The 26434-nt window shown below is 23.3% G+C and overlaps 3 protein-coding genes and 1 pseudogene across 3 annotated transcripts in view; all 4 read right to left on the bottom strand.

Moving 5' to 3' along the window:
• The window catches only part of LOC112689703 (twitchin), an 82185-nt gene extending 73879 nt beyond the window's left edge, over positions 1–8306 (bottom strand). The window contains exons 1-2 of the mRNA XM_025563539.1: positions 8210–8306; positions 1259–1712 (exon numbers count right to left, since the gene is read on the bottom strand). Coding sequence (XP_025419324.1) covers positions 1259–1571 — 313 coding nt within the window. The 5' untranslated portion in view covers positions 1572–1712; positions 8210–8306. The remainder of the gene's footprint in view (positions 1–1258; positions 1713–8209) is intronic.
• A 7607-nt stretch (positions 8307–15913) lies between these two features.
• LOC112689702 (zinc finger MYM-type protein 1-like) lies at positions 15914–16270 on the bottom strand (the record flags this gene model as incomplete). Its single annotated transcript, XM_025563538.1, has 2 exons — positions 15914–16064; positions 16137–16270. Coding segments are annotated over 2 exons (285 nt in total), but the record flags the coding sequence as incomplete, so codon positions are not given.
• A 4620-nt stretch (positions 16271–20890) lies between these two features.
• LOC112689789 lies at positions 20891–21983 on the bottom strand (annotated as a pseudogene).
• Positions 21984–24933: 2950 nt separating this feature from the next.
• LOC112689759 (FERM domain-containing protein 4A) lies at positions 24934–26369 on the bottom strand (the record flags this gene model as incomplete). The annotated part of the gene is given in 5 exon segments (XM_025563598.1): positions 24934–25156; positions 25223–25497; positions 25579–26020; positions 26098–26212; positions 26272–26369. Coding segments are annotated over 5 exon segments (1084 nt in total), but the record flags the coding sequence as incomplete, so codon positions are not given.
• Between the last annotated feature and the right edge of the window lie 65 nt (positions 26370–26434).

The raw sequence follows: 26434 nt of genomic DNA, 5'->3' as shown, positions 1-26434 counted from the left end.
AAATATTATGCAATCGATTGTTACGTTCAAATATTAATTATAGATCCATGTTAACTTTACGTTTAAAAAAGGTAGCCATATACTTTATAATAATTGATATTTTTTTTAAGTAAAAAGTACTTTTTACTAGTTTAACATGTATACATATTATTAAAAATTACTAGTATTATCTTATTATATAAGATATTATATAACTTTTTTAAAGTCATTAAGATAACTAATCTTAATTAGGCTTAAACTATATATTTTTTTTATGTGCTTATAAATTAGTACCATGAAGAATCAACAAATAACATAAAAAAATAAAATAAATTTTAAATTTTCATCGTATTAAAGTGAATTGTACTCATTTTCTATCAACTTTGTTTATTAGATTTATTTAGATTTTAAATGATTTATTTTTAAGTAAATATAATATAAGAAATATAATAACATTTCACTCATGTTTACGAAATAATTATTTTTATTACTTAAAAAAAGTTGTATTAAATACACATTAAGCAAACGAGGTAGAATTAAATAACAAAAAAGAAAATTAATAAAATAGATAAACGAGAGTGAGTAATAGCCATCTAATTGTAATCTCAATACAAAATTATCAATAATTATCAATTGATTATAAATAGAAGATGATGACAAGCTAGGTTTCGTTGAAAATTACTAAATAAGTAATAATCAGATAGAAAATAAGAAAACTAAAGGATTTTGATGCGAAAGGGATTTAAATATTGTTAATTTACTAATTGATCGATGTATTAATTTAACATATTATTTTGAAAGAATAATTTGGACAGCAGATATTATAAAACGAAGAAAAAATAATAGATAAGGTTAAATAGGAAAAATTTGGTATTGTGATCCGGGCTAAGCTTGTACTCAACTATGAATACCATATATCCAGATAAGGTTTAACAAGAATAATATATACATATTTAGGTTTAGATTTTATATTTAGATCTTAAGTTATTTGATTTTTGAGAATACTGAAATATTCTCTGAAAGTAAAATTGCAAAATGGTTTTTTTTTCTATATAAATTAATTAATAATGCAATCGATTTGTAAACGTTGATAATTTAAGTTTTTTTTATTTTAACTGACTGCAATTTTTAATTTTATAGACTATAAGAGTTTCTTAGGATGGTATTTTTCTCAATATTATAGATTTAAATTTAATAAAAATATAATTTAAATATTAATCAATTAATTAATTAATAAATCAATTTAATAACTATAATATAATAGGTTCGTATTACTTACGACTGAAATTTAAATTGATTGATGCAGCCACTTCGCCCATTTTGTTTTTCGCCTTAACCTTATAAAGACCAGCGTCCATTTCGACTACATCGTCCAACTCAAGTATTACGACATACGTGTTGGTAGCAACGGCTTGTATTTTCATAATGGTTCTGTGATCTTCAGCTAGTTGGGTTTCACCTCGAAACCATGTAATTTCCGGCTTGGGGCATCCCAACAAACGGCATTCAAATATCAATCGGTTGCCTTCATCTTCTTGACGCAGTTGTGGCTTCTGCGTGAAGCTTGGAGCAAAATCTTCGGCTACCCCCATTTTTACGAGCAAGCTGATTCCTGCTCAATGGCAAAAAAATGCTATCGTTCTGTTTGCTCTAGCGAGGAGGTACTTTACTCGAAAATTTAATAATTTAATGACATTTTTCTGCCTCTATAGAGAATTCTATATGATAATATTCTGTAAAAATAACAAATTGATAATCATTAGTTATAATCATACTTATGTACATACTTTCACAACATTAAAAAAACTTCAGAATTCATAAAAAAAAAAAAAATAATAAGATTTTTTTTTTTAGCAAAAATATGAGACGTGATGATATTGTGTTGATGTAAATTATAAGTTTAATAAATACTTATTGAAGTATTTCTCATTTATAGTTATAATTTAATTGATCTATATACAATCATTGATATTTATTTAAAAGGTATTTTTATAAATGCATGGATTTAAAACATGATAATATATTATTTATTGTATATAAGAAACATAAACATTCTTATGTCAAACTATTGAATAAAAGATACTTTATTATTTTAAGGTTTTATAACAGACATTCAAAAAATAAAGTACTATCTTCAAAATGCAATAGTCTTAGTAAAGCTAAGAAAGAAATGTTGGATGTTATATAGTTCAAATCTGATATGACCATTTTGAAATTCAATAAGTAAATAAGCTTATGAAAAATTACAACTATAAAAAAATAATATAGGAAATTAATATTTTAAACCTTAATAAAAATTACAAACTATCAAAATAATATTAAAAAAATCATCCCAAAGATATGAATAAAATATTCCAGATATTCCAATCATATGGATCTAAAGTTATTATGTTGTAATCAGTGGAAATATAAGTTGGTACTATAAAGTGCAAGATTTGCAGTGGTCTTATTAAGTTTTATGTTTTGAAATATTTCTAATTGAATTTGAACTGATATAAAATTTAGGGCATTAAAATTTCATATATACGAATTTATACATTTTTTATTAGCAAAATGTATTATTATAAACAGTTTTAAAATACATTATCGATTCTTTTTAACAACCAAAGTCAATATTTTATTAATATACTGTAATAAATCAAATATTTTACACTTAATAAAAAGATAAATAAGTATTGAATCCCTATTATTTAAAAAAAATAAAATAAAAAATAAAAAAATACATGATTTATAATATTATAGTATGTAAGATAAACCGATATATTATTTATAAATTTTATGTATAATTTAATGTGAAAATTGTAAATTATTAATTTTTGTGCCAGAAAAAAAAAATGTACAGAAATAAAAACTAAGAAATTCAATCCTTTATATAAATCTAAAATTAATTTATGTGTAGCACTAAAATATAAATACAAGTCGATTACATATTTATACTATATCACGTAGGCGTGATGACGGATACATTTTATAAATTATAAAAAATAACAGTTTACTGAGGCAGAGCATAAAAATATTAGATTTAATCCCAAGACTTAATTGAATAAGAAAATATACGATTTATTGTTCTATATGATTGGAAATGGTTGATCTTAAAAAAAGTACTTCTTATAACAATTAAAAACGTATATGTTTATTTTAGCTTTTTGGAAATCAAAAGTTATTATTAATTTTACATAACTAAGAAAAAAAACATTATAAAGACGAACAGTTTATGTATTTTACATACATATGTAGATGTAGTCTACTACGATTTGTTGAAAAAATTGATGTCCAATTATTTATTCATATGAAAGTAAGTTAATAATTTATTTGAACTTAATCAAACATTAAGAACACTTTTGAAAAAAAAATATTTTGTTTTCAAATTTTAAATAAAATATTGTTTGAGTATTCAATTAATTTTTTTATTTTTACATCTAGTAATATTAAAAAAGTATTCTAAAAAGAAAAATATAAAAAAAATTTAATTACCAATAAAAAGAAAGATAATTAATTTGCCAAAATTAAAATATATTGTGAGATAACAAGTGTCTAGTATTAAGTTAAGAGTGCACTGAATATTTTACAGAGCTTTTGCACCTACGTTGTTTTTCTTTAACCACACCATTTTACCCCACTAAAGCTTTTCATACATTTGGATGAAAAATTAATGTTAAATAGGTTAGTATATTTTTATAACATCTATGATTCTAAAATAAATAACTTTTAGTTTTGAAATGATACGAATCACATTTTTTCATGTATAACATTAGAACGCATATTTTTGTAGAAATTATATTTTGTTTAGATAAAATGGCTAACGATAATAATTAGTAAAATATAAGTAAATAAAATGGGAAAAAGGCCAATGAAAAAAATCTATAACTTATTTGTATGTTTAAACAAATGGATATAAATGTTTAAGGATAACACAAATTAAAACATAGATTATAATTTGGTATATACACATGAAGATGAAATATATGAATTATAAATTAATTTACAGCAATCTTGTTTGAATTTATATTTATATAATAAATAGTTAGAATTAAGATACTCAGATGATATTTTAAATTTAATTATATAATTTAGGTATTTTATTTAGTGCCACTATAAAAACAAGTATATTAAAAAAAAAAAATTAATAACGAATAATTTATGTAAAAGTTATTGTATATATGTAATATATGTATATACATATGCGAATATGTAATTTAATAGTTAAAAGTATATTTTTCATAATCTTAAAATCTAAATAAATTTAAAAATATATACTTAATATCAAAATGTACATTATAAATTAATTTACAATTTTTTTTTTTTATAGATAGATGATCTGGGTCGAAATTTCCCTATCTCTTAAATATGTACCTCTGTAAATATTTACATGTAGGCTTGATAAATTTTTCTAGTGTTTCAAAGACATAAAACGTTTCTACCATAATATTATACATTTGAAAAGTTTTAATTCAAATGTAATTTTTAATCATCCAACTTAATCCAATTTATTAATTGATCTTGAACTATCGATAATGGAATAATTTTTACCAAAACTATAGAAATATATTTTAGAACAACAAAATATATTGCGACAGTTAATTAAATTTAATATTTTATTAATGAACTAAATTAAGTATACACGTATTCAGTTATCGATTAATTATAACTAGAATTTAAGATATAATTTTCGATTTCAATTTAAAAAATTATTGAAATATGGACTACATTTATAAAATATAAAAATGTCTTAGTAAATTCTTATAATATTCACGTTTTAATTTTAAATTATATTTAAAAATAATATTTTAATTTGAAATATTTTGGACGAATAAATTAATATTGTACAACATTTAAACTGAATTGTTTCAAATTGTTTCACCCGATTCTTAATAATTTATACTACGATAATATGTTAAACTATTTAAATTAATAGGTTAGGTAATCAATTATTTTGTATTCAAAAATAATCATTAAAATATAAAATGCGTTGTTTAAATTTTTATTCAGTTGTAAATTTATTTTATATTTAAGTATTACCCAATTTCAATACGAGGTTGTTAAAATGTATTGTTTTATTTTTTAATACTATAGAGAACAATATCGTCTGTTATGTATAACATTCACTCTAGCATTCCTAGCTGGCTCAGAGTAAAGGTTAATATTAGAAAATATGTACACTATAATTAGCATTTCGGACAAGCTATACAATATACGATGTATGGAAAATAGTGTGACAAATGTCAATAAGTATTTGTAAAATAATTATTTTTGATGCTATCCAGATAAATTTTTCTATTAAAAAAATTCATATTGTTAACACAATATGATAATATTATTAATTTTGGTACATGTTATTACAATCAAATGGTTTTAGTTTAATATAAAACTATATAAACGTATTATTATTTTATGTTTATAAATTTTTAATTGTACAAGAATAGATTAAATATATATAATCAGTCGTAATTCAGCGAACACAATACTTTATCATAACTTTTAATTAAATATTGGAATCAAGTAATCAACAATGGATTCAAGTTATATATTATAGACACACAAAATCTTCCTAGTGAATATTGAATAGTAGTTAACAAACAATATTATAAATTTAAAACGAATAAGATATTTAAATAGAAATTTTTTCATCGTTGTATTACAATGTTTATACATATGATGCATCATTAACACACCAAAACTATCATAATTTATTCATTAGGCACTACTAATTACTCAGTATTTATACTTAGGCAAAAAAAAAAAATGGACGGTTCATACTTTTATTTCGAAATGATTGATTCGTAATTTTCTTTCAATATAAATTCTAATGTAATAAAAAATTAAAATTAAATTATAATTTTACTATCATTCAATTATGATTTATAAACAAGTAAAATATAAAGAACATATTCTTTTTTTAATTTAGTTTATTGAATCTATGTACCTATAAATAAAATTTGCTTAATTTTCATATGAATAGTTACAGAATAATTTTATTTGATGATTATCATAAAAATTGTTTAACTGTAATTCTCTAGTATTATTAAAATAAATTGAATATGAAAATACCTAAATTTTAAATAAGTCTACTCCAACATTTTTAAAATTGTATAATTATTATAATAAGAATATAATTAAGTTAATAAGTTAAATTTTTAAAATGTGTTAATTATTTAAGCCTAACAGTTATAATTGTACACGTTTTTATTGATATCCTAAAAGTATTCTAATATATTCTAAGAGTTATTTATTCATTCTAAATAACATTTTTATTTATTTTCATAATTTTTTTTTTTAAATAAATTAAAATTAATTGATGAAATATATTCATTGTTACGTAATCGACAAAATAATTCACGCTTAAGATAAATATTCATGTATTTTAAATAAAAATATTAATAACCACAATCAAATATTTATAATGAACAGTGAAAGTAGTCAAATATTATTTTTTTTATAAATATAAGGAAAAATGTAAAAATGTAAAAATATATAATTTAAATATATTTTAAAATTCAATTCAATTTATTTAACTACGACAGCAATATATTTTAATTCTTTAAATAAAAACATGTCATACACATTTTAATATATTTGATTTTTTTTTAATTAAATCATCATCTATGAACTGAAATGTAGGTATTATAAAATGAGACATTTATCAATTTTTAAATGTTATTATTGCGTTTTTAAAATTAATTTAAAAAAAATAAATGCTAATAATACTATAATTATAACCAGTATGCAATTTTTATAAATAATTAATTATATACATATTAGAGTAATTATATAATACTATACCGTAATAAGTTATATATGTGTATGCATTGTCTAGTAATTTATATATTTATATAATATATAATGTATATGTGTCTGTAGGAGAGTGTGTATGTGTTGTATTAAGTATTGTTTATTTCAGTTAAATAATAATAGTTTTAAAATTAACTTATAAGAATATATCTTTTCATGCATTTCAAATGCAAATCAAGTCTAATGAAAATACTTGAAATACACAAAAATAATTATTTAAATAAATAAAAAATACATCAGCTATATTTTTTTTAAAGATTATTTGCCTATTTAACAAGAGTTTTGGAAAATCTTGATATATATCGGACCAGGTATTCAATACACACAATTTAAAGTATTGGTGTAGATTTTTTAAATGAAATATTTGAATTTGTTGAGTGTCACTAGAGTTATTTAAAATAGAACGTCTACTTGTGGGAATTGGACCAAAACCAATATGGTGAGTGGACATAAAAATAAAGATGACTAATAATATTTACACTAATTTAGGGCGTGGACACTGTCCAAAATATCTTATTTTATGCAATCGTACACTCAATGTGATTACACTATTAATTAAAATTGATCATATCACCATTAACCAACCATACATTTTTATGATTGAATCGGATTTCATTACTGATACATACAAAAGGGCAATTCAACATTGATAATAATTGAAAAAAAATGTATTAATAGATTTTTTTTTCATCGTTCAATTAATTATAACTACTATGACATTTTATAATATTTAATTTTGAAAGTAAAAGATATCAAATTTAATTTTAGTTTTTTTTTTATGTAATTATTAGTAAAACAGATGAATACTAAATTTTAGGTATTTGACTTTTGCGATTATTTAGGTTTTAAATGTTAATATTTTATTTTAACGAATTAAAAGATATAACTTAAAATAATATTCTTGATATTCATTATATACCGTAAGATATCTATATCTATATCTATAACTATTCAATATTCCAGTGTAGGATTTACAATTTTAAAGATGGGTATCTATAGAACTACATAAAAATTAAATAAAACTTTATTATTTTATTAAAAATTAAAAAACTTAATTTTAAAAACTTTAAGAAAAAATGTCATCAAAATCATTTTCAGTTTTTATTTGAGTAAAATATAATCAAATTATAATAAACATACTATAGTAGTCTAAACATTTGAATTCACAAGAAAAAAATATAACCATAAAATGTTAAATGGAATAAATGTAAATGTAAATTTTTTTTAAAAAAAATTCATTGACAACTCGTATTTTATTAAGTATAAAATATTGATAATTTAATACACGAGTATAATAGGGTACATTAATTTATTTGTTTAAATTGTTATGTTGTTATGTATTTTATTGAATATATTTATTAAAAAAGAATCAGTTATGGAAGTAAAATATGAAATAATTTTTTAATAAATAATTGTAAATAGAAAATTAATATAAACTCACCTTCGAATAAGTTGCTCCATTATAAAAAAATCACTTAACACAGCACATGACCACAACTCAGCGAGCACTAACAACGTCCATTCCTTCGTTGCTCCTCGAGAGATATTTTTAGCATGTGAATCTATTGCGAGAAACGTGATGCGACCACAAATATTAAAAAAAAAAAAGAATAGAACACATATTTCTGACGTCAGAAGTATTAACTAAATAGTTAAGACGACAGCATTTTAGATTTGACATACCACAGATACATAATAATAAATTTTTCCAATAATTCGTTGATTGGCTTACATAATTACAAATACAAGCATATTTATATTATATAAAAATCAGATGCGCCAAATTAACATAGGCGCAATGATCAACCAACGTAAACAATGAGATATGATAGACAGTTTTTGGATTGAGAACAAGAAATAATTAATCGGCAATTTTCATTCAATGAATGATAACACCGAGCCAAAAAACAATAGTAACCATATAGTTGTATAGCTAAATTGATTGTATAGAGGAAACTTAACACTGTTCGCGTTAGACGAACAAGTAAATACAGAATAATATACAGTTACAAACTCTAGAAAGCGGACAAACAATATCAGGTCTAATATCATAATTGTAACGAAACACTCAATAATGAATATCGTTTTCTGACGCATCGGTATTTATTGTACCAGTGCAAATGTTAGCTACGGTTAATGCATTATTACATATACAATATAAACCAAAAATGGGCAACTGACGACCATCGTATTTTTTTTTATCTGGCCCGTGATACATTTTCAAATTACTTCTTAACATTTTAACGTTTAACGGTACCTATTTAATTTTATTACGTTGATCGTAGAATTTAGATATTACATTCCTGTCTAGTATTGAACTAATGCTAAATTACTTAATATAATATATATCCATGTTAGCATAGCTAACATAGCTATAGATATAAGTGTTGCTTATAAATACAATTAACAGTATTAGAAACTGGTATTAAGTATTCATTGTATTGCTTCAGTCATAAAATTAAGTTCTATAAATAAGTTTTGAATAAAAAAATTGTTTGTGAAACTAAAAATTGGTTTGAAGTTACAATATTTATATCATTTTTGGATTATATTATACATAAAGTTGATTCTAGGTATAATGATAAATTGAATAGTAATATTACACTAAAATATTTAAGTCCTGTATACATTCATTTGTATGACACTAAAAGTACATTAAAATCTGTCAAATTTCATTGTGAGGGTATTGAAGTTTCAGAGAAATAAATTGATAAATTAATAAAAGCAGAAATAAATGTATGGAAAATAAATGGACAACAATTCAAAATACTCCACAAATTACAGTTGAAACATTAGAACACTGTAATGAATTTTTCTTCGATATCAAAATACTTGCAAAATGTTGCCACATTACAAATTCCCATAGCCACAGTAAAGAGATCTTTTTCGACTTTAAGGCAAATATAAGAAAAATATACAGAATTTTTAATGATCATTTTAATATTTACAAGGGTAAATATAAGTGGCAACTTTTAAAAAATATTTAAAAATAAATCCTTTATTTAAATAAATTAAATTATATCACATAATATATTCATTATAATTTTAGTAAACAACAAATACATGTTATTATATTATATGAAAGTTTATATCAAATTTTTAAGTAACTTTGAACTCCGTTTTCCAATATTTTTTTCATGCAAAGGTGTCAAAAATTTAATTTATATCTATATTTTCTAGGCAGATTCAAGCCCTAGTACATTAATTTTTAAAACTAAAAAAAAGTTCCATCTTTAGGATAGAATATACAGAATACGAGACTTAAATTTAGCGCTCCCATAAAAAAATCTTAAATATGCTGATGTAGATATATATTGATTGATATTGTTTTTTGTATAATTTTTGACACTTCTGATTAAAATCAGATAATATTTTGTATTATTTTTATTTGTTATAAAAAACCAATATAAAAGCAATGAATCATGAAATAAAAAAAAAAAATTAAACTTATTGTAACTATTTATTTGAAAATAAAACTATTTAAATATGTAATTTAAAAGCTAAGATCCAAATGAACAGTTTAGTGAAGTTGGAGTGTTAATTATTTATAAGTTTATAAATAGCTGTTCAAAAATTTAATCATTTTCTCATAGTAAAACTTAAACGAGATAACCGGAACATATTTCTATCATACTACTGATATATGATAATAAATAAGTTAAGAAATTGAGTTGTAATATAATTTTTTAGTCTTGTTAATTTACTAAAAAATTAATGAACCATATTTTTTATCGGAATGTAGTAGGTAATGAATCTCTACCATAATACGTTTTATATTTAAACTCGTGCCATATAATACCACAAATTCATAATTTTTACATGACTTCATGTGACGACGATTTAACCAGTTTAGAAAAAGAAAAAAGCATCTTCTTTTTTTTTTTTGTTGTTGTACGTGTTCAAATTGAAAATAGTTTAAATTCATTGAAAGGGCCAATAAAATGAAAAAATTCACTACACAGTTTTTACATATAATCAACTATAAATATAACAAGCTTTAATGCCGGCCAATTAAAATTTCATGGGTTATAGCTTGTACACTAGAAGTTTTTAATTGGATTGGTCGCATATTAGTTAAACTGAGACAACAAAGGTATTTGTTTGTTTAAATATGAAGTAGTTTTAATTTTTTAATTTATTTAATTACTATAATAGACTAATTAAAATTGAAAATTAAAAATTTTGTTTTACCATAAAAAATACACGAATAAACTGAATACGGACCTCTGAGAAATAAATATTTTAAAATAAAGTTAGTAACTATATCCTTACCAAACTTATTAATTAATTAGATACAAATACATTACCTAGGATTGTTTTTCAATAATTTTTATTTAGAAAAATATCTCGTTGAATTTTGTTGTACTACAAATAAAAACCAGGAACGCAAGTAGTATCGTATATAAAAAAAAGTTGTCGTCCCACAAACGGCTGATTCAGATAGACGTGTTGACATGAAATTATGAGAAAAACGGGGGCGTACATAAGATTAAGCAGTATAGTCAAATTTGCAAGAAATGTGATATCACTTTTATATAGTTCGTGTGTTGTAAAATAAATAAATAATAAAAATATAAGTTTATTTTTCAGAAACCCTATAGTAAATTTATTCCAATTAAAATCTCACGGATAAATAATAATATTTCTTCAGTATTTATTTTTATTAATATTTTATATTTCACAAATGACATAATATTGTGTTCATAAAAATTGAACAACATTTTCAAAACACATATTATTTATATAGTTTTACTCCTATGAGTTTCCACAGAGAAATATTTGAATAAAACCCAATAACAATATATTATTGAACATCATATATTTTATCAGTAGCAACAATATATAATACAGCATACTTGGTAAAAAAGCACTGCAATTCCACGAGAAAAAATATCTTCGCCAAATTCTTTTACAAAATTACGAAGGCGAGCGCAAGAATTTTTATTTTCAGCATTTCGTATACAAAAATATGTAAGATACGCGAAGAATTTGATATTGATATCATTAGATAAATAAACAAAATTAGTTCAATATTTTTACAGTGGAAATAAGTTCAATGACAAGATGATAATAATATCCTGAGCATCGTATTTATATTATTCTTTTTAATCGAATCAATTTTGTTTTGTTATATTAACCAATGATTTTCATAACAGATTTTAATATTTATAAATAGAAAATGTATCGTTCAAGTCTTTGTAGTTAAAAATTTTAATTTATACATTTAACAGATGGATGATTGAACATATTAAAGTTTTTAAAAATAATTAAAAATAACAAAAAAGGAATAAAATCAAGAATTATAACAGAAAAAGTAAAATTAAATGGTTAAAAAGTAAAAAATAAAAAATTAAACGTTTTCAATACTAGACTCCAAATGAAATTACTGATAATAACTAAAAATAATTGTAATCCTTGATTTATTTACAACACAGAACATAACTATATACCGCATTGATTTAAAGTACCTATGAAGGATTATGTTTTTAATATAAACAAGCTTATATCTCTAATGCAATTTAAATAAAAATGTACTAAATATCATAACAGCAGTAAAATAGTAATAATTCTTAAAAATTCAGCACAGGCCTATTAAAAGGGAATAAATAAAAATAATATTAAATTAATATAAATTAATATAATAAATAAAAATAATATTTAAGAGGCTATTAAATTGTTACTTATTAGTAGTCTGAAACAAGATTTTTATACATAAAAATTGAATTTAGAAATCTTTTCTTAAGAAAGTTGATATTTTAATAAATATCTATATGAATACAAAAAAAAAAAAAAAAAAAAATACAGCAAAAATGCATTTAATTGGATACAAATTTTCACTATACTACCAAAAATATCAATTTTATAAATAACATTAATATCAAATTATTATTTTTACTGTCAAACTTCTGTATAAGTTGTTTGGAATGTTTAAATAATTTTATTGACAAAAATTCGTTTGTACAATTTAAAAATATAAGCTCTAATAAGAATTAAACCTGAAAATAATTAAATTAAAAATTATCATTGAAGCTACTTTAATCCTTATTTAATCTATAAACTAAAAGACATCTTGTAAAATCATAAATTTAATTTAAAAAGAAAACCGAGAAGTTCAATATAAATTTATAATTAAAAATTAACAAAATCATATGTATTATAACCTACCTTATCATTTACAACATATAAATTATAAATCTCAAATAAATAACAATTATTTACTGTCAGACTATTATTAAAATAATTATTGTGTGATTATAATCTACCAATTTGCCTATTAATTTTATTATGTTTAAAATGTATTTAAAATTAGCATTTTTAAACAGAAAAACTCTTAAACGATGCTCATATGAAAAATTTCATTTTTATTACAAATATCACATCCAGTTTATAGAATTATAATAAATTTTATTCAATCATTACTTTTTACATGCTCATTTATCAAAGTAGCAATTATATGTTCATAAACATACACATATATATATATATATATTTCAACAAAAATATATAGTTATTCTGAAGATCTAAAAATACGAGAAATGAAAAAACACAATGTTATAAAATGTTACGTCCATATTTTTAATTTATTTTGTCATAGAGTCAAACAATTTTATATCTAGTTTATTTATAAACTTTTCAAAAAATATATGAAATTTAGTATTTTGATTTTCATCAATGGACTTCTTTAAAAAAAAATATATATATATAAACTCAAATATAGTTAAACCAAGTAAATACATATTGATCTTCCAATATAATTTAGTAACATTTATTAACTGTATACAAATTTAAATGTATCATTTAAAATTGGTTTGTGTGCTGTATTCTAATTCATCCTCATTTTACTCTCTCGCTTTATTTATATAAATATATTATATGCAATTTTACTGGATAACACACTTTAAACTAAAATCACTATTACTCTCTCCACACTTAAGAACATTTCAATTATTAATAATTTGAACATATATTTTTTCTCTTTCATTAAAATGTTAATAGACAATTGAGTTAAAATGTACCATAAAAAAAAAAAAAAAACTTTACAAAGGTACACTTATTTAACACTACTATACTATACGTTAAAACTAAAATGATGATGAAACAAGAATCACAGCGGATATAAATTTCAGAATTGTATTTATAACACACACTTTGAATGATTCATGATTGTATGTTACACAATAATTATAGTTTTTTCTTTAGCACATTAGTTGTGTCAACATATAATAAACATTATTCGAAATTGTGAACGAAACTGATCCTTAAAATAAGTGGAATTTTTGAAAGTAAGGCAAGAAGGATATTTTCCATCTCCCTTGGATAATTAATGAATATTGAATAATTGTAAAGATGAATATTAAACAAAATTTAAATTTCAAACACTTAATGAATGCAATTTTAAATTGGCCTTCAGATTGGAATTTAATACTTTCGGTTATTTCGGTTATGATAACTCCAATAATAAACGAGTAAGGAGTAAATAATTAATTTTCATTCTTTTTTAATAAGTAAGTAGGTATTTTGAATTTTGCAAGGATCTTGTTGATGGGCATTATGTTTTTTTCTCTAAAAAATGTATTACGAACGCGAAATGAATATGTAAATTGTTCGTTTAATCGTACGAAAATGTATAATAGACTCAAACTATGAAATAACAATACACATTTAGCACTTAAGCGAGTATAGGCGCGTAAAAATGCCGTTGTGCATAAGATGATATTTTTTTGTTATATAAAAAATAAAAATAATTATATGTAATTATTTAATGTCCTAAAAAATCCATAAAAAAATGTCCCTAACCGATAACATAGATGTTACAATGTTACACAAATATGGCTAACACACCGAAAATTGGCAACATTCCATGTCCCAATCCATGTAATTCAATACAACTATACGTATTTTTAGCTATGAATTCGCAATTATAGTTTTTAATGTCGTACGTGCAAAATAAATCCCCGGGCAAAAATTGTATGTACATTTCAATGATAAACAAAAATGAATTAATAAGTGAGAACAAAAAATTCGAGAAAAAATACCCTCTCGGAGGACGCAAGTGGACAATATTCATAGAGCGTCAATATTCACTTTTACTATCAATGAGCCGTGATGTGACACTCGAGGGAGGAAAGGCAGGGCTATGGTGGTTATTTATACATTTTGCTATGTAAAAATAGACGAGTTTCTTATTTTTTTCTACTTCCATTGGTTTCTTGACCGCGTGCCAAGACAGTTCGGTCTGCTTCAGTGAACTACCAAAAAAGAATATAAAAAAGTTCATAACAAAAAAATGCTCGCAATAAATTAAATTGTCCAAGCAGGTAGGAACCGTATGAAAGCTTTGTAATCAGCATACATAGCAATATCGAAAAGTATATCGTACAGCTGCGATTGGTGTTCAATTTAATAACAAAAATATCGATAATTCGATAATTGCCGTAACAGTAACTTAAACATTTCTAAAAAAGAAATAGCTTAAATCATACGTCAAATGACCTTTCTTAATGTTTACAATTCCTTTTATAATTAACATAACATAGACTCATGTGTGTTATATATCAACTTAATATACATCCATATCCATATGGAATTTATGAACTACATTTAACGTAGGTACGTCGTTACGGTCATCTCTAATAATCATTACATTTTATGAGTTATATAAGCATTTATAGTATTATAAAATATTAAAAAAAAAATCGTAGACCGGTATCTTCTTTTTTTGAGTTTACCTTTATAAATAACTCTATTAGTAGTGGTCCTTGTTCCGCAATATGCAGACACATTACTGACGCAATATTGTGTAACTTGTAATTAAAATTGTAAAATAATATTTATAATAATCATATTTAAATGAAAATATATTTAAAATATTAAAAATGTTTTAATTACAAAGCTATACTATAGATAATATATAAAAAATCATTAGATATACATGTATATTATGTAGTTTGAGATTTAACTATAAATTGTGACAAATACAGATATATTTCAGCTGTATTAATATATATATATATAAATCAGTGGCTGTGATACATTTTTTTGGAGGGGGCATAAATTAATTTGCACAATTTTTTATGGTTATAATATAAGTAATCCGAAACTTTATTATAAAATATAAATTATTGTTAAATATTTAAAACATGAATCATATAACAAAATCAAAATTTCTTTTTTTACAGCCAGCAAATAAATCAATAACTTCGTCAACTTCTACTGTTCTGTGTCTATGAATATTAAGCAAAGCTAACCCAACCAAGCGTTCTTCGCCCATATTTGACCTTAACCAAGTTTTTAATCTAAATTTAAAAGTACAAAGCAAATATAGTAAATATAAGCATGCATGATGCAAAAGCATATAACTAACTAACCTTCTTATTGTTGAAAAACTACGCTCAGCAGAAGCTACAGAAACAGGCAAACAAGCAATAATATGTAGTATTTTTTTAATATTTGGATATAATATTTCATTACACTGGTCCATAGATGTTAATGCATCAGTAAGTGATTATAATCAGTGAAAATATTTATTATTTACATTATTTAAGTTGGACAATGAATTTGCATTATGACATCAAAAAACTTCTTGGGGGGGGGGGGGCAAATGTCCCTGTTGCACCCCCAACAGGTACGCCACTGATAAATATATACATAAGGTCTACATAAGTTTATCGCAGTTTTTCGTACCTATTATTCAAAAATTAATTGTATGTCACGCTTCACTTAATTTATTGTGTTTTCTTCATTAGTTTAAAATGTTCCTAGGTATTAGATTAGTTTTCGAAAACAATGTAATTAACAACAACAACCTTTTCTGGATCTAATATTTTTGTAGTTAATACATAAATATAGCTATTTCAACATAAAAAAAAAATGTTTTTGGTTTTTTTAGATTTAAATTTTAAATTTTAACTAGAGTATAAAAATAATATGCTAATTTTCTGTTAAAATATTTTTGACAGCCTAACGTTTCGATTCGAGGTTATTATTAATTACAATATAAATAATAAATCACGATATTAAGCTTTATAATATATTTACATAAGTTAAAGTCTACAGTTTTTCACTCGTTTAGATGTATTTGATTAATATGTTTGACTTGATATTCCACTCAAAATCATCATTGATATATCCATTTACGTTACAACCTGTATCCATTTATATAACATAATATAATACCTAGTATTGTTTTTACTTATATTTTAATATTTTATAATTTATTTTTAAAATTAATATTAATCCAAGTTCTACTTTTCGCTAAAATTGTCCTTGACCAGGAATATTTATCACATCAGCTCTTACTAATCTTATGTTGCCACTTTTAATTCACCTTCTTTGACAATTTTAGATTATTTTCAAGCCAACTCTCATATAAATTTTACTTTATTTTTATTTGTGTCATAAAAGTAATATTTCTTTTTCTTACTTCACATTTAAACTGAATCCGGCAAATTTTTAAATTCATAATTATTTAATTTTAAATTTATGGAATTATTTTGTGTACAATAAAGTTATAATGCTTATATAATCTTAAATCAAAAGAGTATGAAAACAGTAATTAATTATTACACAATGTTACTCTAATTTAATTTTAGAAAATAATACATTCTTCGGTATAATATTTTTCCTCGGTATCAATGCAAAATAAATAAACATAAATATAAAATTTATATTGGAATTATCAAAGCTGTATTTAATAAAATAATTTTAAATAATGCGTGTCCTGAGAAAACACAATGAAAATTAATATAATTAAAATCAATATTGTAAAAATAGCAATGTATTATAAAACATGAATTAATTAAGGTTCAATTTAGAGACATTAAAAATATATATTACTATTATAATAAAAAAACTGAAGTATGAAGATTTTAATTTTAATGCGATAAGTACTAATTTTGATGGTTATGTATTTAATTTGAAATAAAGCAATACAAATCGATAGTGAAAAGTTAAGAGCATTTTAACCAGCTATTTAAAATTAGACTAACTAAGACCTAGTAAGATAATTCCGCAAAAGAACTATTTATATGTTAAAGAGCTTGTCACAAAATACATGATTGATGGTATTACAATATAATAGTGATATTTTGTATGCAAAATTAGTGATTAAAAAATGCATGAAATTAAATGATTCAAATGAAATTTCTAGCACTCATTTATTAATTGTACATTAATATAGTCAGATTTATTTATTTTATCTCATTTTATTTAAAAAAGGATTTAATTTCGAAGTATAGGTAGATACATTTTCAATAAATTGATGAGTAGAACTTATTTCATTACCATACATTTAAAAGGGTTTATTATGGTAATTTGATTATTTCTAAGTGTAGAGTAATAATTTATAATAATTTTAATAAAGAACATTGTATGAAATTAAAAACCTTTTGAAATGGTTCACCGAATTCGCATCGACTTTTCATTTGAATTTTCAGGAAATTCATAAAAATTATATGAAATACATTAAAAGTACTGTAAAAAACTTTATTAATTAAAGTTAATTAAACTTAATTAATCCATTTATAATTTTGATATTAATTTAAGTTATTTAGGTAGATCAAAATATTTTAGAGCAAATTACCTACAACGGTGAAAATTGAAAGCCAGTAAAATATACAGTATTCCCAACCTACCAATAGTGTACGCTTTGGCAAAATCAAAAAAGTTCCTTCTACATTACATTTCACAATAATGTACTGTTTTCAAATATATTAATTTTATTATCACCGTGATCTGGTCTTGTGATTTCTAGCGAAGCTTTAAAATAATTAACACAAAGGAAAAAAAGTGGCGAAGTAAAGCAATTAAAATCAAGCATACTTCTGTTCAAATAACAATTTACTACTGCCAAGGAAAATTGCTGTACATTTATTAAAAAAAAAAAAACAACGCTTCGTAATCTACTTCACTTTAGCTTACTATAAATGGCTACTAAATACGAAAACTGACCTACTTGAGTACACGTGCAATCAATATATATATATATATATATATATATATGTTTATATTTAAAGCTGAACATTGATATTATCGGGAAAATAAGTTCACGGTTGCAACGACAGTGCTGATTCGTATGGGAGACATAATAAATTAATAATTTTTACCTAAATTTCGAACCATACAAAAAGCATACCTACTAATCAGCATTCCTATCGATAAATCGACAACCTTATAAACAATCGTAATTATTATGTATGCATATAATAAGCCCCCTCGTAAATTTTTTTTTTAAATTTCCACATTATTTATATTGAACTCTATTAATTACTATTTATAGTATTTACGGATTGAGGTAAGACTTACTATTTTACATTTTTTTAATGGGGCTCTGACCATTAAAACGCATGTCGGTATGTATGTGTTTGAAAACCGTTTAAACCAGTGGTTCTCAACCAGTGTGCCGCGGCACACTACTAAGCAGCGGGATCGACTAGGTGTGCCATGAAAAATGTCTGATAATTGAAAATACCGACTGATGAAACTATGACAGTTAAATGTCAATTAATTGTGCAGATACATATGTAGGTGAACTGTACGGTTTTAACCCAACTGGATATCTTAGCGTTCAGCCAAAATTGTTGTTGTTGTCAAGTGCATGAATGTGCCGCGAAAACTTGTGATGTATAATGGTGTGCCGTAAACAAAAAAGGTTGAGGACCACTGGTTTAGACGATAATGAGACTGTCTACCAATATAGTAATTTAGGTACAGATTTCATTTGATGATAACATATTTTACCAGAGGTATATTTTCGGTCATACCACGCGAAACCGGTGAGTATCGCGTTTTGTCCGAACAAGAAACGGAAGAAACCGCAAAAATGTTACTCGCCGATAAACTCATAACTAGGGCTCGGAAGTTATTGCATTTGCATGTTTTTCTTGCACCATTGGATTTATTGTTAAGTGAGCTAGAAAGTCATTCCAAGACACTACGAAAAATATATCAAAAGTTTATAGAGCATATTTTTGCATATTTAGTGATTTTTAGATTTTAAAACATATTTCTTGATTTTACAATTTTTTAGAGCATATTTTATAATTTTTGAAGATTCAGTATAAAAGTTCGAAAAATAAAAAAATAAATTACATTCATATTGAATAAACTTTCTTGATATTCTTGTATCATATTTTTCAAATTTCCATTTGATATTAAAAACAATGTTTTCTCCTATCAGTTAAATAATATATATATATAAATTATAACTAAATCTAGCTTCATCTAAAATAAAATATTATACAACTATCAAATAGGTACAGCTGCTATCGAAATACGATGATTTTCTATAAATACTTTTCTAGGAAAATAACTCAATGATTACTGAACATTCTCCCAGGGGATTTTTTTTTTATTCAAGAAAAATTTTTATTGCTAATTTATTATTATTATTTTTTTAAATTATGATTGAAAATTAAAAATCAGAATTATTTTTATTACTTTGCTTTTTCTATATTTATTATTTTATAAAATATTTGTGCAAATGAAAATTTTGTGTACAAAATTAAATATAAGTGCATATTTTTAGAGCATATTAGTACTTTTTTAAGCGCATAAGTACATGCATATTTAGTACTTTTTAAGTGCATTAAGTTCCGAGCTCTACTCATAACTAATGAGTAGGTACCCATATAGAATTAATTATAGTATTCATATTCCATTGATAAAAGCGAACATGGATAGTTTTAAGTAAGGTGTAGAATTTTTAGTATTAGTTAGCCATTGGTTATACAAATAAAATAACTTTTTGATATATAAAACCACTTCAAGAGTTATTAGAATATTGTAAGATCTCAAACAAAATTTACAAGCATTGTATACTTGTAAATAAGCCCTCTACATTCTAATAAACGTTCTGAAAACCTGTTTAGTAATCTTAGTAATTCCGTCCATCGATAAAACCAAAATTAAAATTATATAACTTAATATGCAGCATAGTATAGGAATCAAAAATAGAGTAAAAAGCGATTAAACAAGTTATAAATAAAATAATAGGCACAAGATTTCTCCAATATTTCGATTTTTTTTTTTTTTTTACCAGAATTCATATAATTTTAATTAAAAATGTTGTTGAAGTTAAAAAATATATCATCACGAATAAATGCACTTACACACAGAGGCGTGTTCAAGAAATTTCGAATGGAGGGGGTTCAACTTTTTTTAATACAATATTATAATCAATATGCATTGTTTCAGTATCCAAAATATCTTAAATGATTGATTTTTCATTTGAAAATGATTTTGAAAAAATTTCACTTTTTAATAAAGAAAGGGTGTGATATTCATGTTTTGAGTATTTTTCAGATACCTATTTATTGTTGTAATTAATTTTAATGAATTTATTAGAAATTAATCATAAAATGATATGTGAAGAAGTTGAGAATAATTTAGTTTTTATTAATAAGTATATTTACTTCTAAACCTTTTTTCCAATTTTGAAAAGCAAGTGTCACAAGACTTTCTAAAGCTTGAGATTGTTGACCATCAAATTTAGCAAAGACTATACAATATTTACAAAAAGCTCCTTCCAGTTTTTTGGAATAAGATAACCAATTAAATTTATCTAGCCAACGATGCTGAAATTTGATATTTCTCTTGGCATAATTATTAAGCAATGTAAACAAGTAATTTTCTGGAAGTGATCATACATTTTTAAAACCTAAAAATGTAATTGTTGATGCAGTGCGTGTTAGGAAACAGTATTTAGCAGAATATTTCCTATGTTTTTTTCATGATCAGATTAGTGGCGATTAAGAAACAAGCTAATATCTTTTTCTTTGTGTAAAAGGTACAATATTTTCCAAATTTGATAAAAAAAGACAATAAAAAAATAAAATAAAATGAATGCTTAAGTATTTATAATCAATGTTTACAGTTATGATAATTTTAATTCATAATAATGGATATTGATAACTATTAAACAATTAAATTTAACTACATGTTAGACAGCCACATTTTGTATGCACATATTATTATGCTCCATGCTAAAGAATAATGTAATTTAATAACGTGCAAGGAATAAAGACTTTAACATGGCACATATCTACCAGTTGTTCATATAAAATCTCAAAATTATTACCTTACCTGATTATCAATCATCTGACTATTTTCCGTTTCCAATTCGTATTTCCATTTAAGTGTATCGGCTGCAGTAGCACTGACACTCGGACACTCGTAGATGTAACGGTAAAAAAGTTCGTAATTTTAATATGCGACATTTTAATTTTAAATTAAAAAATTTCAAAACTAAAAATGTGAGCACAATTGCACAGATAAAAACAAATTTATTTAAAGAATAAATTATATAATAATTATTAAAATAATCTGTGATATGATATAATATGATAAATTGATAACTTGCGAGTCATATTTTGTGATTTGTGATTGTAGTTACTAATTAGTAGGTAGTTACACGGTCTTAGAATAATAATAGTAACTATCACCAATATCAAATATTGTGGACTAATAAGGAGAATATGATACGTAATAAATAAAAAAATTGTTATAAAAAAAAAGTTGGGAAATACAATAGTTATAATCATAGGTATGTAATTAGTTAATACATATTATAAATTTGTCAAGTATCTATGGGGGGGGGGGTTGAACCCCCTAAGCAAGCCCATACTTATTCATTTACTTATAGATTCAACTTAAAATATATTTTAAATTATTGCCATTTTCCGAATAATCCATTAAAACTAAAACATTGACCACAGTTGTCATTGCATTACACTTCGAAATTTGAGAAGAGCTTTAACAAGACAAAACGCCTTAAAAAGTTTGATAAAAATAAAATAATAAAAAGGTAAAAATTATTTATTGAACACTTTTTTTGCCAATTCATATAACAGAATAAATTTATATATATTTTTTTAAATACAAGTAAAATATTTATACATATGAAAAAATCAGTTTTATAATAAAACAATATAATATATACATTAAATGGTACTTTTTACTCTTTAACAGTAATGGAAAAATAGGATTTATACAGGAGAGACTTGAATAAACAAGTCAATAAACGCGTCCAATATAACTATTGTCGAACAATGGAACACAAATTTAAAATAAAAGTCGTATGGTCACCCTATTATAAAGTAACAATATTACTGTTTTAGAATATTACTATTGCTAGAAAATAATTATCCCAATTAGATTGCAAACATTACGGTATTTATAGTAATGTATACCGGTGATTGTAAACCATTATTATAAACAACACTTTAGATTAACAAACATATTTAGTAAATTGCACTCAAAATAATGTAGTTTAAAAAAGTACTATATATAACAAAATAATCTTTTATATTTTCTTAGTTCATTATAATTAATATAAAAAAGTATAGAATTAGAAAAAAATTACAATTATATTAGATATGGTGAAAAATTTGTCTATAGTACCCTAATTGTTTACATTACTACTTACGAAATTTTAATGCCATTTTTGTTAATTTAAAGATCCATGGTTGTGACTTAAATTATATTCTCTTACGAGTAACCTATGTTTACTATCGTTATCAAATAAAGTTTTTACAAATGCTTTAAAAGTATTCGGTGTAAATCGTTAACTATTATAGTCTGAACTTAATAATTAACAATAATAATAATTAACAATTAATTGAACGAAAATTGAATTAATTTATAAAAACTAATCATTTTCAACAATAAGATAAGTAATTATTACTGTTCAATTAATGTGACTTTGCTAATTATTAAATCATTACTGGCCAGTGTCATATAATTATATTGTTAACTATCAATGATTCAATAACATGTTAATTTTTTTACAAGTACTTGAGTTTAGGAAAAAATTAATAACTCTGCAATATTTATGTATTATTAGTAATAAGTATGGTTCTTTTTTCCATACTGAACCCCCCAGGGGCATTTACTTTCAATAAATAATTAAATTAATTAAATAATTATATTAGTTAATTCAAAAATTTACTGTAGTTATAAAGATCTTATTTGGGTGCAGTTCACAATCATATACAAGGCGGATAAGCTGGGCACAATTTATATAAAAAAAAGGTTATTTTGGTACAGTTAGCCCTTGAGTATTAATAAACAAATATAATAATAATACATAATAATACTCATGTTTGTTTTAAGTGACAACTAACTGTACATTATAATAAAATACCATATTTAATCATAATATTTAAAATATAATTAAGCAAGTTTTATTAACTGAAAATAACTATATGTTAACATTTTTACAAAAGACCAATATAGAATTTATATAATATAATTCTACAGCATTATAAAAATAAAAGATAATAGACAATTTTGAATTATTTTGAGTCTTGTTTTGTTGTTTTGTATATTATAAATGTATACTAGATAAATCGAAAATCACCTGTATAAGTTATAAATATTTAAAAGCTAATTGCACAATAAATTCAGTCTTGTCCTATATACTTAATATTACACTAATTTAGAACTACTTATTTTTTCATTCGATCATTAGTGAATTATTAAAAATGATAAATATAGAAATTTCATAGTGCATTGTAAATTTTATTTTAATTAATGATTTTAAACATGTATATAAACATATAATAGAAATATATATCTATAACACAGACCATAATTAATTTTAAATACACTATGATTCAATATTAACAATATATTGTACAACTAATATATAATTTAAATATGAAAAAATACAAAAAATATCAGTATTCATACTTAAAATATTGTGATGTTTTTACTTTCAATAATATAAATCATACAAATTAAATTTAGATTAAAATTTTAACAATAATTTTTTTTATAAAACAAAATATATTTTCTTTAAAATTTTTTTTAAATATGTCATTTCCTAGGAACAGGTTTAATGCATTTTCATAATTATCATTTATCAAAAATTGATAAATTTGTACAGATGTTATAAAAATACAAACATTAAAATAATACAAGTTTTTATCTGATTTTATCATACAGAAAAAAAAATTAATAATTTAGGTACAAATATAAATAATTTATATTCTATAATGTAGAACATGGAATGTTCAACAAGCTTGAAAACCAAATATATGTACATATTGAAATAAATTGGTATTAATAATTGCATTACCATGTTTACTATAACAATATATAAAAAAATATTGTTGGCCTAAATTTTAAAGAAAATAATAATACAAATATTAAATTGGTTTTCTTCTAGCTGATAATAAAAAATTAACCATATTAGCGTGTAATAATAATGAATTTTAATTATTTGATTAATAATAATTAAACCAATGTTGCAGTCCTAGACTGGGGAGTAGCCTCATCTTGATACCAAGACAACATTTCATTAGCGAATACACTTTCGTCCAAACATAATTCATTATTAGGTTCAAACGAATCAATAGGACAAACCGTTTCCTCCATTACTGACATATTTCTGCAAAAATAAATAAATAAAATTAGAAAATGAAACAATATTTAACATTCTTTTGTGACAACTTACGGAGGTGCTAGTGGATGACAATTAAGAGGTTTTAGAGGTTGATAAATTCCTTTATTTTGTGGAACTGGCGGTGGTGGTGGTGGGGGCGGTGATGGTGAAGGGTTAGTGTTTTGAACCATTTCCGATGATGTATTACTAGAATTTCCAGATGGTTTTCGAAACCGTGTACTATACTTATAAAAATCAGACATTTCAAATGGCTTGGTTACTTCACGATATGGTTGCCATTTTCCAACTTGAACAACTGTGTGATTTTTGGGCGATTCAAATGGAACCTGTTTAAAACATAAAGAAATATGTACTTAATTATATTGTAATTAAATTTATTGAACATTAGATTTTATAAAAATATATACATTATCAAAATGGTTAACAAGTGGCTCAAACGAATGTTGATGTTTATTATCATGCTGTGGTATTAAAGGGGGTGTGTGCAATTTGATTGGAGGTGGTAAATCATGTGTTAATATTGGTCCAGATTCAACACTACTACTATCCAATGATGTTTCAAGCCATTTTTTTTCTGAATTTTTTCTATTTTCAGCTACTAATGATACTTGGTCCAAATCTGTAAACCCTTTTTGTGTTTGTTGCTGATTTTCATTTTTAATATTTCCCAGAGAATGTGTTCTCATTAAACTATTTTCTGGATACATTTGATTCGGTAGTAAAACTGTGGTTGCAATATGTGGAGGATTTGAATAATGTGGCATAGGTACAACAGGAGGTTCGTGATCAATACTACTGTTACTTCGAGAGCTAGAACTTCTGGTATGTCGTCTATCTAAACTTCCAAACCTTGAATCATAAGAATACATTATTAAAATTAGTTTACACAAAAAATATTGAATGTCAATAAGAAAAATATTTGTTACCTGTCCCTATATTTAGAAGCAAAATCTTGATCAACAATTTTACTCGACAATTCATTGTTTGATGACAAATTAGTAGCATTATTAAAAAATATACCATTATCTTTAGGATAAGTAACTGAAAAAAATTATTTTTATTTACACAACTCATTTCTAAATAATTTATTAAAAAATTACCATGATCTTTATCCAGACTTATTGTTGATCTCGGCAACAAAATTGGCTGCATATTAGAATTTGATATGTGTTCATGAGTATTCCATGTATTAGAAATCCTAGAAATAAATAAAGAATTTTAAAAAAAAATTATTCATTAAACAAAGTATGTATCCAAAGTCCA

This window comes from Sipha flava, unplaced genomic scaffold (assembly GCF_003268045.1).
Source record: "Sipha flava isolate LNK unplaced genomic scaffold, YSA_version1 46_pilon_pilon, whole genome shotgun sequence".
Lineage (NCBI taxonomy): Eukaryota > Metazoa > Arthropoda > Insecta > Hemiptera > Aphididae > Sipha > Sipha flava.
The sequence above is the reverse complement of the archived record's forward strand: the minus strand, read 5'-3'. Positions and strand labels throughout refer to the sequence as shown.